The sequence below is a fragment of the Camarhynchus parvulus genome, chromosome 1A (assembly GCF_901933205.1).
Source record: "Camarhynchus parvulus chromosome 1A, STF_HiC, whole genome shotgun sequence".
Lineage (NCBI taxonomy): Eukaryota > Metazoa > Chordata > Aves > Passeriformes > Thraupidae > Camarhynchus > Camarhynchus parvulus.
In genome coordinates, this window is record NC_044586.1 from 31838420 (window position 1) to 31853180 (window position 14761).

At 36.5% G+C, this 14761-nt stretch overlaps 1 protein-coding gene across 1 annotated transcript in view; it reads right to left on the minus strand.

Moving 5' to 3' along the window:
* The window catches only part of OTOGL (otogelin like), a 90019-nt gene that overhangs the window by 40447 nt on the left and 34811 nt on the right, over window positions 1-14761 (minus strand). Inside the window, exons 25-27 of the mRNA XM_030960826.1 lie at window positions 14620-14758; window positions 772-906; window positions 172-318 (exon numbers count right to left, since the gene is read on the minus strand). Coding sequence (XP_030816686.1) covers window positions 172-318; window positions 772-906; window positions 14620-14758 — 421 coding nt within the window. The remainder of the gene's footprint in view (window positions 1-171; window positions 319-771; window positions 907-14619; window positions 14759-14761) is intronic.

Below are 14761 nucleotides of genomic sequence, written 5' to 3' on the forward strand. Positions count from 1 at the left end.
CAGAAGTTGCTTTCTCCATCTCTTCTTACCTGGGAAATACTAGCAGCTGAACAAGTTATATCACTGGGAAAGCTAGTCTTGAAGAAAAAGACTGTCACAGTTATTCAATAAAAGATGACATTAGGAATATAGATAATCCTCACAAAATCTTGGGTTTATATTTCTGCTCACCTTCCATCGAGGTCCAACTTTTACATGCATCATTGTCTTCTTATCCCACAGAATTGTAATGTCCTGTTCTGGAAAGTGTATCACAGTATAATATCCAGCCTTCCAGAGCTGATAGTTAGATTTGTTTTCTTGTGCCCCTAGGGTCTTCTGACACAAATTAATATTAATTAAGATCTACTAAAGTAATGCTACCAGATAACAGCAGAGTATATATTGAAGAATATTTTAGCATATAGCTGAATCAACAATATTAGTAGAACTGTTGTTTAATACTTTGATATTTTGTCTTTTCAGTCATTCAAGTTTGCTTCATACTTTGGTTTCTCTTTCTAAACGAACTGGAAAGAAACTCATAAATGCCAGTGTGTTTCAACTCCTTGAAACTTTTGGGCAATCTTCTTTGCATGACAAATAGAACTTGAAAAAAAATACTGGGGAAAAAAAAGTGTGTCCTGGGACCTGCTGCTTTATCCAGGCCTAAACACTTGTACTACGTTAACTCAGACTGAGACATGCTTTCCAAAAACATGCTCCTTTAGAGCTGTAAATTTGCAGTGCTTATCTTAAATGGCAACCAAAAAAGGAAAGAAAATAACTAACCTGCTTCTCAGAAGGTTCGCTAAAGTAAATCTCAGTGTCTCCAACAGTGATGAAAACATTCTTTGAGCAAACAATATCATTGTCAAAGCACTTTTTGTTCTGAGCAATTATAGATATATTTGAGTTATCTGTGCTCTGCAACATTAAGAAGAAAATCATTTTACTGATATATTCAAGCGCATTTCACTCCTGCAGATTTATTCTATGCTTACCATCACAAAAAAAAAAAAACTTTAGAATTTACACAAGTTTGAAATTAAATTTAAGCAAGTTACCAAATCAAGAAATGCCTTTTTAAATTCAAAGCTGAACCCACAAACTTTAGAGTTAAACACAAGGAGCCATTATGGTCAGCTGTGGCTTCTCTTGCTGAAGACTTCACAAACTCAGAGGATCAGGCTACCCCTAAAATAAGAGTCTGGTTTAGGCTTTTAAAATACGCTTTTACTTGGAAGCTAATATTTATGGCACAGTGTGGTTGTCGAAATTGAGACATGCTATAAAAAGAGCTTTATTTTTAAACCAAGGTACATGAGATCAAGCTGTTTTCATGTTTTTAAAACCAAGAAATCTTCCATTTGTCAGTAATAGATAGAATGGTTTCTGTGCCACCACACATCAAAATTCACAAAACCATGAGTCATACTTAATGTTATTCGAGGGGGTAAAGGTTTCTGCCAATATTTTTGTTTGTAGGGTGGGGTTATTTTAACATTTAGAAGATTTGAATATTTTATTTTCCTGATTTACTGGTGTTTTAGTACTTCAAACTCAAATGTACTGCCTCCCCAATCCCACACCTTTTGGCTTTACAGCCCATTCATTATTTTTGCATACTAGGCACAAAAATATCACCTTTGCACCTTGGCTCAACACATCAGTTTATTCACCTACAGCTTCTGTGGTTCTTCTGTATCCTGAGGGAAACACACATTCACCTTGTAATTCCCCATGCTAAGATTTTACCTGAACAAAGGAGATGAACTGTCTTTTCAGTTGCTAACACTGCCACCAAAAAAAATGAAGTTGAGTTATTCCTATTATTTTCTATTTTAATTTACTTCCCTGTTCTTTACTGTACCAATCCTTTCGAATCAACAAGCAGCCATAACCATAGAAATTACTTGAGAAAGTTAACTTCATAACATTAATATGAGCCACTGATAACAGAGACACTGTTTCTGAATCTGGTTCAATTTTTGAGTAAATTCAGTTCTACAATCATTGGAAACCTGAGACAGACGTGAAATAAAAATCTTGGAAGTGACAAGTAGCACCCACTGACTAACCTAGTCTTATATGGGACACTTGGGTAGTGCTGGGAATAAAAAAGGTTCTCTTCTTGTTAAAACTCTTCTGGCTCCCACCCTCTTTTGAACATACTCTCTGAGACTGTGATTAGATGAAACTAATTGGAGGTATTAATGGGCATGGTGTGCAAGATGGAATGGTGGCTCTCAGCATCTCCCCAGTCCTGGGAACTACTCTTGGCTCCCAACAATGCTCTTGAAGAGCTCTACTTTGCCACAAGAGGCATCCCTTGCCTTGGTGTCTGCCCACAGCATCTCCCCCAGAGCTTTGCTCCCTCCTGTGGTCAATGTACCACTGCCTTGCCCAGTGTACCCCCAGAAGTTGCTGGCTACTTACTCCTAACTGTTTCTTGCCTGTCTCACATTTGTACCCTTATTTATTCTGTGGTCATCAGAATTCAATAATTTAAAAAAATCAGTAATTTTTCCTCATCAGTAAGAAATACTGCATGTGTGCTGTAGGAAGAAGTTTGTGGTTTTTTTCTTAATAAAAGCCATAGTGACCAAACTCTTTAAAAAACTCTTCCAATCTAAAATCAAAAACAAAGCCAACCCCAGATGATGGAAAGCATAGAGGTATTTTTTTGCCACACAGAGGAGGTACTACTGTTTTGCTACCCTTAGTCTAGCATGGCCCACAAGCCAGAGGATGCTGCTACCTGGACAGAAAATATTCTACAGCAAGCAAGTGCTTGTGAATGTGATGAGCACGAGTTGTGGGAGACTGCCTGCAAGCTCTATGTTACCCTAATGCCAGGGCTTAGGAAACAGATGGTACTTGCCAGCAATTAGCTTGGAAGGCAACAGCCACAGTGGGTAAAGTTATTCACTAACTGCTTAGTGGTAAGGGGGTGTAGGAAACCAGATCTCTGTGATTTAGCAAGGGAAGTCAGTTTAAAAGTATCAAAAGCTTCAAGGCAAAGTTCATCTGTTCCATTCTGTTGTAAAGTTGTGTTAGGTTGCACTCAAAATAAAATTGGTCACTACCTTATTGGGAAATACACTATGTTTTAATTAAACCAGGCCTGCTGCTGGAGTGAGTGCCAGTTATTCCCCTCTGAGTCAGATAACAGCCCAGAGCATTTTCTGATTTATTGGATGCAATGTGGTAAATTAAAAAGGAGACAATCTCATTAGTTTGATAGATAGCATGCAAGCTGATATATTCTGGGCTGGGCAACTGAAAAGTGAGAAAAGGAGTTACTGCCACCACGGCTCAGTGCAAAGAAGGACTTTACTTGATGTCTCTGGGTCTATTTGATGCCTAGGACATTGTGGACTCTTTTCATTGCACAGGTCACTCCTCTTCAGTTACCTTAGTCTCAGCAATAAGGGACATTCTGAGTTAATAGGGAAGCAATGTCTTCCCTGTAAGAAAAGAAAATAGGAGCTTGATTTTAAATTAGGATAGTCAAATCAGGCTAATTACCCCACAGTAAAAATACACCTTTTTTGGCAATGAAGACAAGTCCTTGAGGCAGCAGCGGGTAGCTATATTAACTATGCTAACTGAAGCTGCTGCCTGTGCCTTCTGACAGTCCAGACCAATCGCTTCAGCTGAACAGCATCAATATACTCAAGTCAGAGGTTTTTGTATATGGTTGGGATTTGAGCCAAGAGCACAAACTGAGTTATATTTCAAGTTAACTCTGCAGTACAGAGAAGCTTGGAGCCAGGAAGTGTTTTGCTGACCAAAGCCAGAACAGGGAGTCTTGAAGACATGTGAAGTACTTCCTTAATTGTAGGACTGTGTGATGGTATTAAATTACTAGGAATTATGCAGGACAGATATGCAGAGAGACTGTGCTAGTAGTTCAATAGAGTTATGAGTAAATCAGACATTTAACAAAAAAGGGCTTTGTATTAAATCCTGAATCTTCTGTGCTTTCTCTTTTTCTAATTAAATCTTAGGCCTAAACCCATATGTAAAAATATCACTATGGATTACATGTCTCTTATGGCTCTAAGCTTTCACAAAATTTATTGCTTTACATATGTTTACAAAATTATTTGCTTGCTGTTCTCTCTGTATAACTCAATTGACGCCTTTCCAAGCCATACAAGACAAATTCAAATTTGAATGACAGTTTCTATCACAGTCTTCAAATATTCTGTAGCTGCTGCACACGCAGTGTCTTCTTTCAACAAGGAAGAAATAAAAGTGCAGTTGAAACTTAGCACCTAACTGTTACCAGTGCAAAAGAAAAGACTATTCAGCTAAAGTGAGGATCATCTTCTGATGTTTATATAAGACAGGGAGGTCCTAAGCAAATGTCAAGAGTTCTTAGGGAATGTGATGGTATAAATGATAATGAGTTCCATCTCTCTAATCTGCACTAAATCCACACAAATATGAAAACAAGCTTTTGTCACTACCACTAGAGGAAATGTCTGAGTAGACACTAGGAGCAGGTCTAATGAATAACAAGGTGGGGGATTTTTTGGTTCTGTTTTTTTCTGCACAGCCTCTTTCCAAGGCAGAGTCACTCTTTACCTTTTTAGGTAAAATGCACCCAGCAGGGGATGTACTCCAGTTCATCATGTGAAACCTACTTATGCTGACAGAAACTAGAAATAAAATGGTTTTCCCACTGCAAGAGTATCTTCCCACGTAAATTACCATATCCAGCCTGTTCCAACTTAATATCAGTTTCTTTGTGATAACACGGAGTTGCCAAGCAACAGAAAAGACAGAGTCACAGCTCTGGGCAGTCAGTCAAAAGCTCATTGTCAGTCCCACTTCTCAGGACATTCTTTTTCTAGACTTCACTGCACTTTTTTTCCATATTTCTTCCTAGTCAAAAAAGCAAAGCACTGCTTTCCTTTTTCTGGTTTGGTGTTGGTTTTGGGGTTTTTTTTTTAGCAGTGCTTGGGAATGCTAGAGTTTATTTTTGTTAGAAACTTTCTATTTCAATATCCTGTTAGAAATTTTCTGTCCCTTTTAACCAATAACAATTCCGTGTAATGTAATGTGCTTACATTGTCAAAATGCAGCCTGGGAGAAGACAATTTAATTGGCTGTATTCATTTCTTTGAAAGTTTCATTAAAATCTCTTTAACTATTCTGTGTAAAGACTCATTTTTTTTATCAATACCCTGATTTACCCATTACTTTTGTTTTATTCCCTACAAAATTGCGAACTAGGGCGGCCATAAAGGCATATAAGGACATCCTGGGAGTGGGATAGAGATAGATTAGGCCTATCTTCTTTTTGCTTTAATGATATTTTAGGTGTTTTCATATAGACCCACAAAAAGAAGTACAAAAAGTTCTAAAAATATTGAAAAAATACAAAGTAGTTTAAAAACTAGAATTTGCTTCCTCCTTCCTACATATTTTCAGAGAGATTCCTTAGCTCTGTTCAGATTTAATATTTCAGGAGATTTTATGGAAAGTCAGAATTAGCTTGGTCATGGTTTATTGGCTCTGAGTTTCTTATGAAGGAACTTAACATTTGAAACTATTACTTCTAGGGAGCTTGATCTATGAGAAGTAAATCATCTTAGCCCAGATTTAGTGAGCATTTGGGCATAAATATAGAAGTTATTTTGGGGAGCAGACAAATGCCTTGGCGTGTAACTTGTTCTTGCTCTATTAGTTTCCTGTGCCATTTTTCTATGGACTTGAGCTCCAGATAATCAGTGAAAATGCATTAATTACGCAAAACTCATTTTAATTTACACTAAGAAGCATCTCTTATTGAAAAGCTTCCTTTGCTTTGCTGCTGTACCTAATTTCTTCTGCACCTTGCCAGAATTAAATATACAGTCCACATAACTTTATTTGATCCCTGGTTTTGCATCCTGTACTAATTTGTATCAGCAAATGTTCTTCCCCACAGCTATTAAAACAATGGAGCAATGTTGCTTGGAGTCAACAGATGGCACTGAAACACACTGTCTCACCTTGGGAAGAAATCCACATGAAAGTTAGGAAAAAATATTTTGGGAAAGATAGTGGATGATCCTCTTACACGAGAGAGAACAGAGAGGAAAGGAATTGTAATAGCACTTTTTTCCAACCAATGTTTTGTATTTTTATACAACTATTAAAAATAAAAACAAAAATTAAAAAAAAAACATTTAGGAACTAACAACCTGAGACCCAAATTGCTTATGCAAATGCACATTAATTTTCTTTTTCTTTACATCTTTTACATGGCTGCAGATTATTTTCACTCAAAACATGGCAAAGAACCCTGCAGTACATATGTAAGATATGAGATATTTCTAGCTTTGAAGCACAGTTGAGTAGAAAAGGAGACAAACATGACTGAGTAGATTCACTGATGAAAATTTAAGAGGAGTGAGATTATTCCAGCTACTGACTTATCCTGAAACAATATCCAGATGTTTGCTAGTGCATCCATGATAACTCTTGCCTATTTCTTTAAAAGTGACTTCTGAAAAGGATACATCTCAGGCAGAACAAACTCTCAAAAACTCCAAAAAGATCTATGACAAGTATGTATATGTGTATGTATGTATATATACAAACAACAGGAAAAACATAATTATACAATATTTTCTTCATACATTGAGTTTTCTTCTAGTAGATTTTACTGCAATATAGAGCTATTGGGTGTTCTGAAGGTTTGTCAACAATAAAATACAATTTTTTTAATCTAATAATAATGAAAATTTATTACAGTAAAAACTTTATCTACTTGAAATAGAACCTTGTTCTAACTCCATGTTTCTTAATTTTGAAAACACTACCAAGAGATCACTGAAAAAGTTTTGATTTTCTTTTTTTGTATTTTAAGAGAACTATATTAAAAGGTTTGAGAAAAAATAATTTAAAGCAGATTTCCTTTTGTTTCATTTTCTTAACTTTGTCTGCTTGTGTACCAGATTTAGCTTTTGCACAGGTCATATTACTGCAAGCCCTTTCTAATTAAAAATGAGACCTCCTGAAGGCTGAAGATTTGGAAACATTTGAGTATTTGTTTCCAAGTGACACATTCTGTAATATGAACTATTCTGAATTACAAATCAGCAGCACAGTTCATGGTGTTAGTTCTAATATCTAAGCATGTATTTACATGTATTTACATGAGACCTGTTAGTGTTGTTTTATTAATAAGTGCATGATAAATGTTAATATTTTGTTGTTGGTTGTAATGATAAAGTGCAAAAGGAAAATAAAGGACAAGAGCTCCAGCAAATGATTGCAGAAGCAAGAAAGCTGAGACTTGCACAAAGGTTTTATGTTTTTCAGTATAAAAAAAGTTAAGTGTGTTCATTTACACTGCTGAAGTTTAGTTTTTATATATTCAGAAAAAAACAAACCTCATATCCTGACCTTAATCAGAATAAATTGAATTCACAGTTCTCATATTTCACCAACACCCAGAGTCAGATGCCATAAACTAAGCAGCACCTGCAGGTGACTGGCCCAAGCATCCCACCCCTCCAAACACAGAGAAGGGCTGGGTGCTACTGCTGCACACACAGCTCTGAAACAGCAGCACATCATTCCTGGCCTTGCTCATCTTTTGCTGCGCTGCATCATCAACAGTCCACAAAGCTGAACCCACCAGAGGCCCTCAAACCCAGGCAGCCATTCTGTGAACTCCCTTTTCAGGCAACCATAAGAGTAAAACATTCTGGAGTCAGTATAGCCAAAGCTCTTTTGGATGATGAACATTAACCCAAAATCAGGAATTCAAAGCAGAAGGACACTAAATAGCAAAGTCCTTTGTAAGGGAATCCAGCTTCTGAATCACACTATGCGCACATCACCTCCAAATTGCCATTCTCATGGTAAGAAAATTTTCCCCAAGCCTTTCCTGGAAGCCCTCCATGCTAATCTGCACAAATTGAAAGAAATCTTTCCTTTGGTGGAGAATAAAAGTGATTCATTCACTGCATAATTTAATGGCCTGAAGAATCAGGTGGTGGAGGCGGAAAGGCATGTAGAGGTAATTGAGTCTGAAATCATTGCTCTGAAGAAAATGGAACCAGAGCATAAATCCATTGCCAGCTGTAATCAGATCTTTTGCTCACAGAAGGAATAGAATAAATAGAAAAACAGGTACAGCTGAAGACAGGATGGAGAGGGATGTCTCCCAGAGGGAGCTTGCTATTGACCCTTACAGGACTTCCAGAGACCCAGAAAAAGAGGGCATCCAAAAAGGTTTCCTCTGAAATCATGGGACTAATGAAAAGCAAACTGTTGGTATTCTTTGCAACTAGAGCAGGGCAAAGTATTCACAGTGAACAGTTTTTTCACTGAAATGTAGTCTCTTTCTTTCTTGGGCACAAATTTTCACACAACACATTATTTCTACACAATTACTACTGCTATAAATTATTTGACAAGTGGTTTATATTTTGGTACATCATTTACTCATAAAACTACACATGGGATATAACTTGAGGATTAGATATATTAATTAAAGAATTAAAGGCATCCTGGTTGAAACCCAATGTACAGTTTTATTCCCTGAAAAAATGAAAACTACTTTTAGAGTCTGGTGTCCAGTTTTAAACATCTGTAATTTAAAATTCAACATTATTTACTTTCCCATTAAAATCTCCAGAATCTATTAAAAGAAACTATTTGTCTTAACTACGAATAGTCATCTTGACAATGTTGATTAACCATGAACCTGCAGCTTTAATTCTCTATAGAGTGACTGACAGCAAGAAGAATGTATTTATTTTGCAAATAGACTATGAGAGAGATCATGCCAAGTATTTAATTCTACAGCTTTGCCAATTTCATGGATCTTCTGTCTGGCTACCTGGTAAAAATTATGTTGGAAACGAGCTGCATAAAAAATTACAGATATTCAATAAGGGATCATAGGATAAATCCTAGTTCTGACTCCTCAGGTGTGTCAAACGAGTAATTGAAAAATTGTTGCTATCTGTGTGATTGCTCCAGCTTATGCCCAGTCATCATCTAAAACATTTACCACTCAAGATAAATATATCAGCAAATAATGGGTAAAAGATTATCAGTACATCCAACAATCTCTGTATTAAGCACTCTAATAAAAGTATAATTTACTAAGAGCTTTGAACTTGCTTCAAGTTACAAAATAAGGGGAATGCAAGAAAAGAATCCCTGGCTGTATTCCCCAGAGCAGTCCAGGTATCTAGTTCTGGGGAGTGCTCGGCAAAGAAGAATCACTTGGGAAATGATAGTGGTGGTTCCTAAGCTGATATATGCTTTGTTAAATGAACTTCACAAATGGGCTCTTATTTAATGTCTGCTGACCCAAAAGAGGTACATCTGCACTTCTAATTGGCATAGTGGTTTGATTATTTGATCAAATGGCTCAAAATGGTAGTTCCTTTCATAATCCTCCGACTTTGGCTTCAAAAGAGTTTTCATGACTTCATCAAAAAAGCTTAAAAAGGTGACTTTAAAATGCTCAAACCACCAGTGGCAGGTGAAAAGAAGTGAAAATATTTTTACCGCATACTTTGAATTTAAGACTATCTAATCTATTAAATAGGAATACTTGAGGATAAGCCTTAGTTATGCTGACCTTCATCTTTCAGGATATAGGAACAAAAGAGTCCATCCCTTTCTGTACTTTAGGACCTTCTTGATAATCTAAGGTTAGTGGAAACCAAAGGTTAGTGGAAATACTTCAGTGGAGATTTTGGGGTGTTTTTTAAAAGGCAGACGAGCTTTGCAACAGAGCGCCCTCTCATTTGAGGATGTTCTGATGGGTAGCTTATCCATCTGACTCCTGCTTGAAATCTGCCCCAAAGCAGAGAAAATATTTTTTCTGAGAAATGCTACTAATAATTTTTTGGGGGAATATTTTTTTCTGAGAAAAAATTTTCTTCTGTTTCAGAGAAAAGTACATGTCTGAGGGGCTCCAAGTGCACTGACCCTACAAGCCTCAATAAAAATTCTGAGCTGCAGGACTGAAAACCACCACAGAAATAAAAAAGCCAACACTTTTCATAGAAAGACTTTAATTTTACCATAAGAGCAGAAGTCTATGAAACAGCTAAGTGGAAGAAACAGACAGCAACTAGTAAAAAGTTTGCCAGTAAAATATCCCCATTTTTGGAGGAAAGAATGTAGCACCATCAAAGACAGTAAAATAAGACAATAAGCAAGAAAATGGAAGAAAAAAGATATTTAAATATTTTCAAGTAAGAAACTGTTTGACTTTAATTTTATCATTCATATTTAGATTAGCAAAATGAAATGTTTACATGACCTACACTGATGAGTTTGTCTGCTAAGATTTTTTTTAACCTTCAAAACAACTGAAATTTTAAGATGTTAAAAAATACTGATGTCTTCTCTGTGAATGTCATTCATCTATACAGGGACTTTGCGTCTCAGTGTATAACATAACTCCTAATTCCTTTATAAAAGTGAATTTATCATTTCACAAGACCTTACTGCCCTAAAATTCTTAATTGCTGATCTAAATATTTTCTGTCATTTTCTGCCCAATGGACAAATCTGTTGAACTAGTTATAAAGGGTTTTTTCATACACTTACAGTCACTTTAAACAAAAGGCCTGACAGGAGACAATGATGTTGAAAACAAGCAAGTTTCATAATTGGCTGAAAGCTTATACTTGATTTTTCTCCCACAGGAGCACAAGGGCTCCTTATTAAAAACATAATAAAGGTAAGGATGAGTTCTTTGTTTGGTACAGTGGAATATGATGACAAATTAAAGAGTTGTTCAAACAGATCAGATTTAGGAAGGCCAACAGCCAAATGAAACAGTGAGGGCTGGTAACATGGATGGGAACAGCACATTATCATGCTTCTGGGGATGATGGATTCAGATTATAATTCTTGCACTCAGTTCTATATCTGGGAAGAGCTCATATGCCAACAAACTGGTTGTAGCTATAACTTTCCTTATTGCCCTGCTACAACACCTTTAGGATACGTCTGTTAGTAGAAACAAAGCAGTCCACTGCTTACAGGAAAAAGATTAAAGGATAAAAGATAAAAAAGGGAAAGGACAAACTTATTACAATTTTGTAATTACAATACTACAGCCACTTTAGCTGCTTCAGTTTCAGGAGTCTGGTGAGAATTTCATGTTATTCATAAAAATCAGCCTCCCAACAGCTCCGCAAACTAGCATTAAATCAATGGGATGTGTATTAGCAGCTGTGAAATGTATGATCTATGATACCTTACAAGCAGAAAACTTGAAGCACACAGCACACACCCTGATGGCAGGGTGTTTGGACTAGAAGACCTTTAAACTCCCCTTCCACCCAAATCATTCTGTGATTCTGTGATTGTGTTAAAAAAAAAAAAAAAACTTGGTTTGTAGAACAGGTAGCACGGTTTAGGTGCTACTGCCTTGGATAGCTGTGCCCGCCAAGATGTTAGGCAAGGAATTTAAGTTTTGTAGTTATATATATACTTTTCCACATTTCATCTGGCTTCTCTATTTGGATAACAGGCTAAAAGAGACAAGGCTCTCTTACATACCTTCTCAACACATAGTAGTTCAAGATAGACTCATATTACTTGGATACTACTATTTAAAAGGTCACAATATAGGGGAAGAGGATTATACAGAGAGAGAGACATGGAAACCCCTGCTCTAGGAACAAAAAAGAATACTTCAAACAAGAGCAGCCTCATCATGCTATCATGTCTGCATATATAATACAGCTAAACCAAATCAGGATGTGGTACAAGTGCAGTGTAGCTGTGTATATACAAATAAAAGCAAATGTGATTATCACTCAGTCTACCACTATGAAGATGTCCATGACATGTGTTTCATTTCTTTTCCTCACATAAAATTCCATTCCGACATAATAGTAGCTAATTTACTGCCTAACTTCATGGTAATGTAGTTACAGGGGTTTTTTTCTGTTCATTGGTTTGCATTTGCTTGCCATTGAATTTCCTCTTTTATTTTATTATGCAGTGTTTTCAAGGTCTCCTGAAGCTTTAGTTTCAGCTCTACCTCAATCCTCACATCACCTTTTTAAAATTGTTTCTGCTGCTGAGTTCAGGTCTCAGCATGGAGCCCTGTGGGATTTCACCAGGATTTCTCCCTTCTAAAAAAAAATGGCCACTTATTCTTGTGTTTTAACCTCTTGTAACTGACTAACAATTGTGTTTTAACCTCTAATTACTGACTTGTAATTACTTTAGCAGAAGGAAAGAAAGATGATGAAGGGACAGGAGCATATCTCTTACAAGGAAAGGATGAGGAAGCTGGGCCTGTTCAGCCTCCAGAAGAGATGACTGAGAAGGGATGTCGTCAAAGCTTATAAAAGTCTAAGGGAGGGTGTCAAAGGGATGGAACCAGGCTCTTCTCAGCCAAGGAACAGGACAAGAGGCAATGGGCAGAGAGAGATGCACAGCAAGTTCTGCTTAATATAAGGAAGAACTTCTTTACTGTGCAGGTGATTGAGTACTGGAACAGATTGCCCAGGGAGGGCGTGGAGATAATGAAGAACTGTCTGAACACAATCCTGTTCCATGTGCTCTAGGATGACCCTGCCTGAGCAGAGAGGTTGGACCCGATGACCCTCTGTGATCCCTTGCAACCTGACCCATTCTGTGATTTTGTGAATTTGTGTCTCAAAGAATATTCATTCTCATCTTATCTGAGAGTATTTCAAAAAATATTTCTTGAAATCTTTGTCCAAAAGGTCTTTGAGCTAAAACACACACATATTAACTTGATTATCCTTGTCCATATATTACTTTCACAGAATAATTCAGAAGACTCATCATGCATGAATTTCTTCCATTAAAACAAAAACAAAGGGGTGGTTCAACACTTCCCCCATTGCAATTTCTCTTTATTAAAATTTCTATTAAGTTCTTTCATATATAGATCATACATATTGCTCAGTTCCTGTCAAATTCAGCTACTAATTCTTCTTAAAATATTTGGTTACCCTGCCATCTTCCATTCCCCTGATTCCAGGGTTGCATATCACATAGTTCATCAGTTGTGTGTTTTAGTTCCCTCAAAACTCTGGAGCATCTGCCATAAAATCCCATCCTTTGTTTCTTTTTCTTTTTTTTTTCCCTTAAAAATTCTGTAAACATTTCCCAGTCAAAAATCAGCCCACAGATACATCTTCTGTTTCAGGCACAATTATGCAGTGCCTATATGTACTAAAGAATCCTTCAATATAGGTCATGAAAGCTTTCCATATACTAAAGAAACAAAAATTGTGGACAAATTAGACTATTTTCTCACATTAGCTGAGTTTGGGAAGAAAATTAAGCTTGAAAAGCTGAAAAAAGTCTGAGAAGTCTGCAAAGCAGATCTGTGTAGGCAGCATTTTGCCATTTGTGTCATGTTCACCTGAAGAATGGTCCATTGGCAGTGTGCCACGTGCCTTAATTATCTGGCTGCAAACTTTATTCTTGGATACCAAATGCTCCCCATGATTTGTTTCCAGATAGGTTCTTTCTTACACAGTAGAGTGACAGGTGATATTTGATTGTAAAAGCCAAACATTCCAGTATCATACTAAAATTTGAAAAAGGAGCACAGATTTGTCTTACAAAACCCTTTGAATGAATGGCACAAGAATTAAGAAATTATAACCTACCTTTCCACATCATCATACAGGCAAGATGATTTTACAGGTAAGGTAACCCCTATTTTTTGCATCTCAAAGGAGGAAGGCTTGTACAAAGGTTCATATATCTCTAAGAGTAAGAGCTCTTTGATCATATATGATACATGACAGGAATTTGCTGTGAGGTATTATTCTTTTTCAAATCTCTCTTTTTTCTTTTTAAACAAACACAAAAAATCTGGAACCAATGTATTTTATTTCACAGCTGTGAATACTCTACTAAACCATACTTGAAATAAACTATTTGCAGTAGTCTTTGTTGAGAAATTATGCTTCATTCTTAAGCTTAGACAGTCAGGAAAATAAGTATTCTTCTAAACATATTACTGTAACTGAGAACACAGACAATCTTAAAATAGCAACAATTATAATAAACAATAGTGGTTTTAGTAATAGACTATATTTTTAAATGTCAGTAATGGTATTTTTAAATAAAAAGCTAGCAATGTACTCTAAATGTGTGCTATGAGGAACATAAGCATAAAACTGCCAGACAATCTCAATGAATGATTTCACTGTTGAATTATGAAATCATTGTGTTTGATATTATTATACACATACAATCCAGATCTGATGCAGATCATGTTCAAGAAGAATTCCAAGCAGCCTGAGCTCATCACTAACCCTAGGCCAAGGAGGGCTTATAGATAATTATTAAATAAATCTATGGATTATACCTAGTTTTTACAGTTTCTATAGTGTTATTCTTTGGGCATTGTGACAAAAGCATGGTTAAGGTAGAACAGAAAACATTGATTTTTTTCTTTTTCTCTAAACCATAGAGATATGCAAGAACACACCCACATACCATTTTCAAACAGATGAGCACAAAATGTCATGTACAGGTTCTTCCTTCACATCTGTTCTACAACTGTTTTCTTAATGTTTGTTTCTATAGATCAACTCCTGATGTTCAAAATACTTGTTTTCTCGAGGACACAAGAAAACATATGACCAATCCTCTTACCTTTAGCAGGTAAGTTTGGCAGTCACTGACATAATCATACTCCAGCCCATCGAAGGTGTAATAGTGTCGGTCTCCATAAATGGTGCACACGGCAGGGCAGGGGTAACTGGTGCAGTTGAAGACGCCCCTCCGACAAACACTG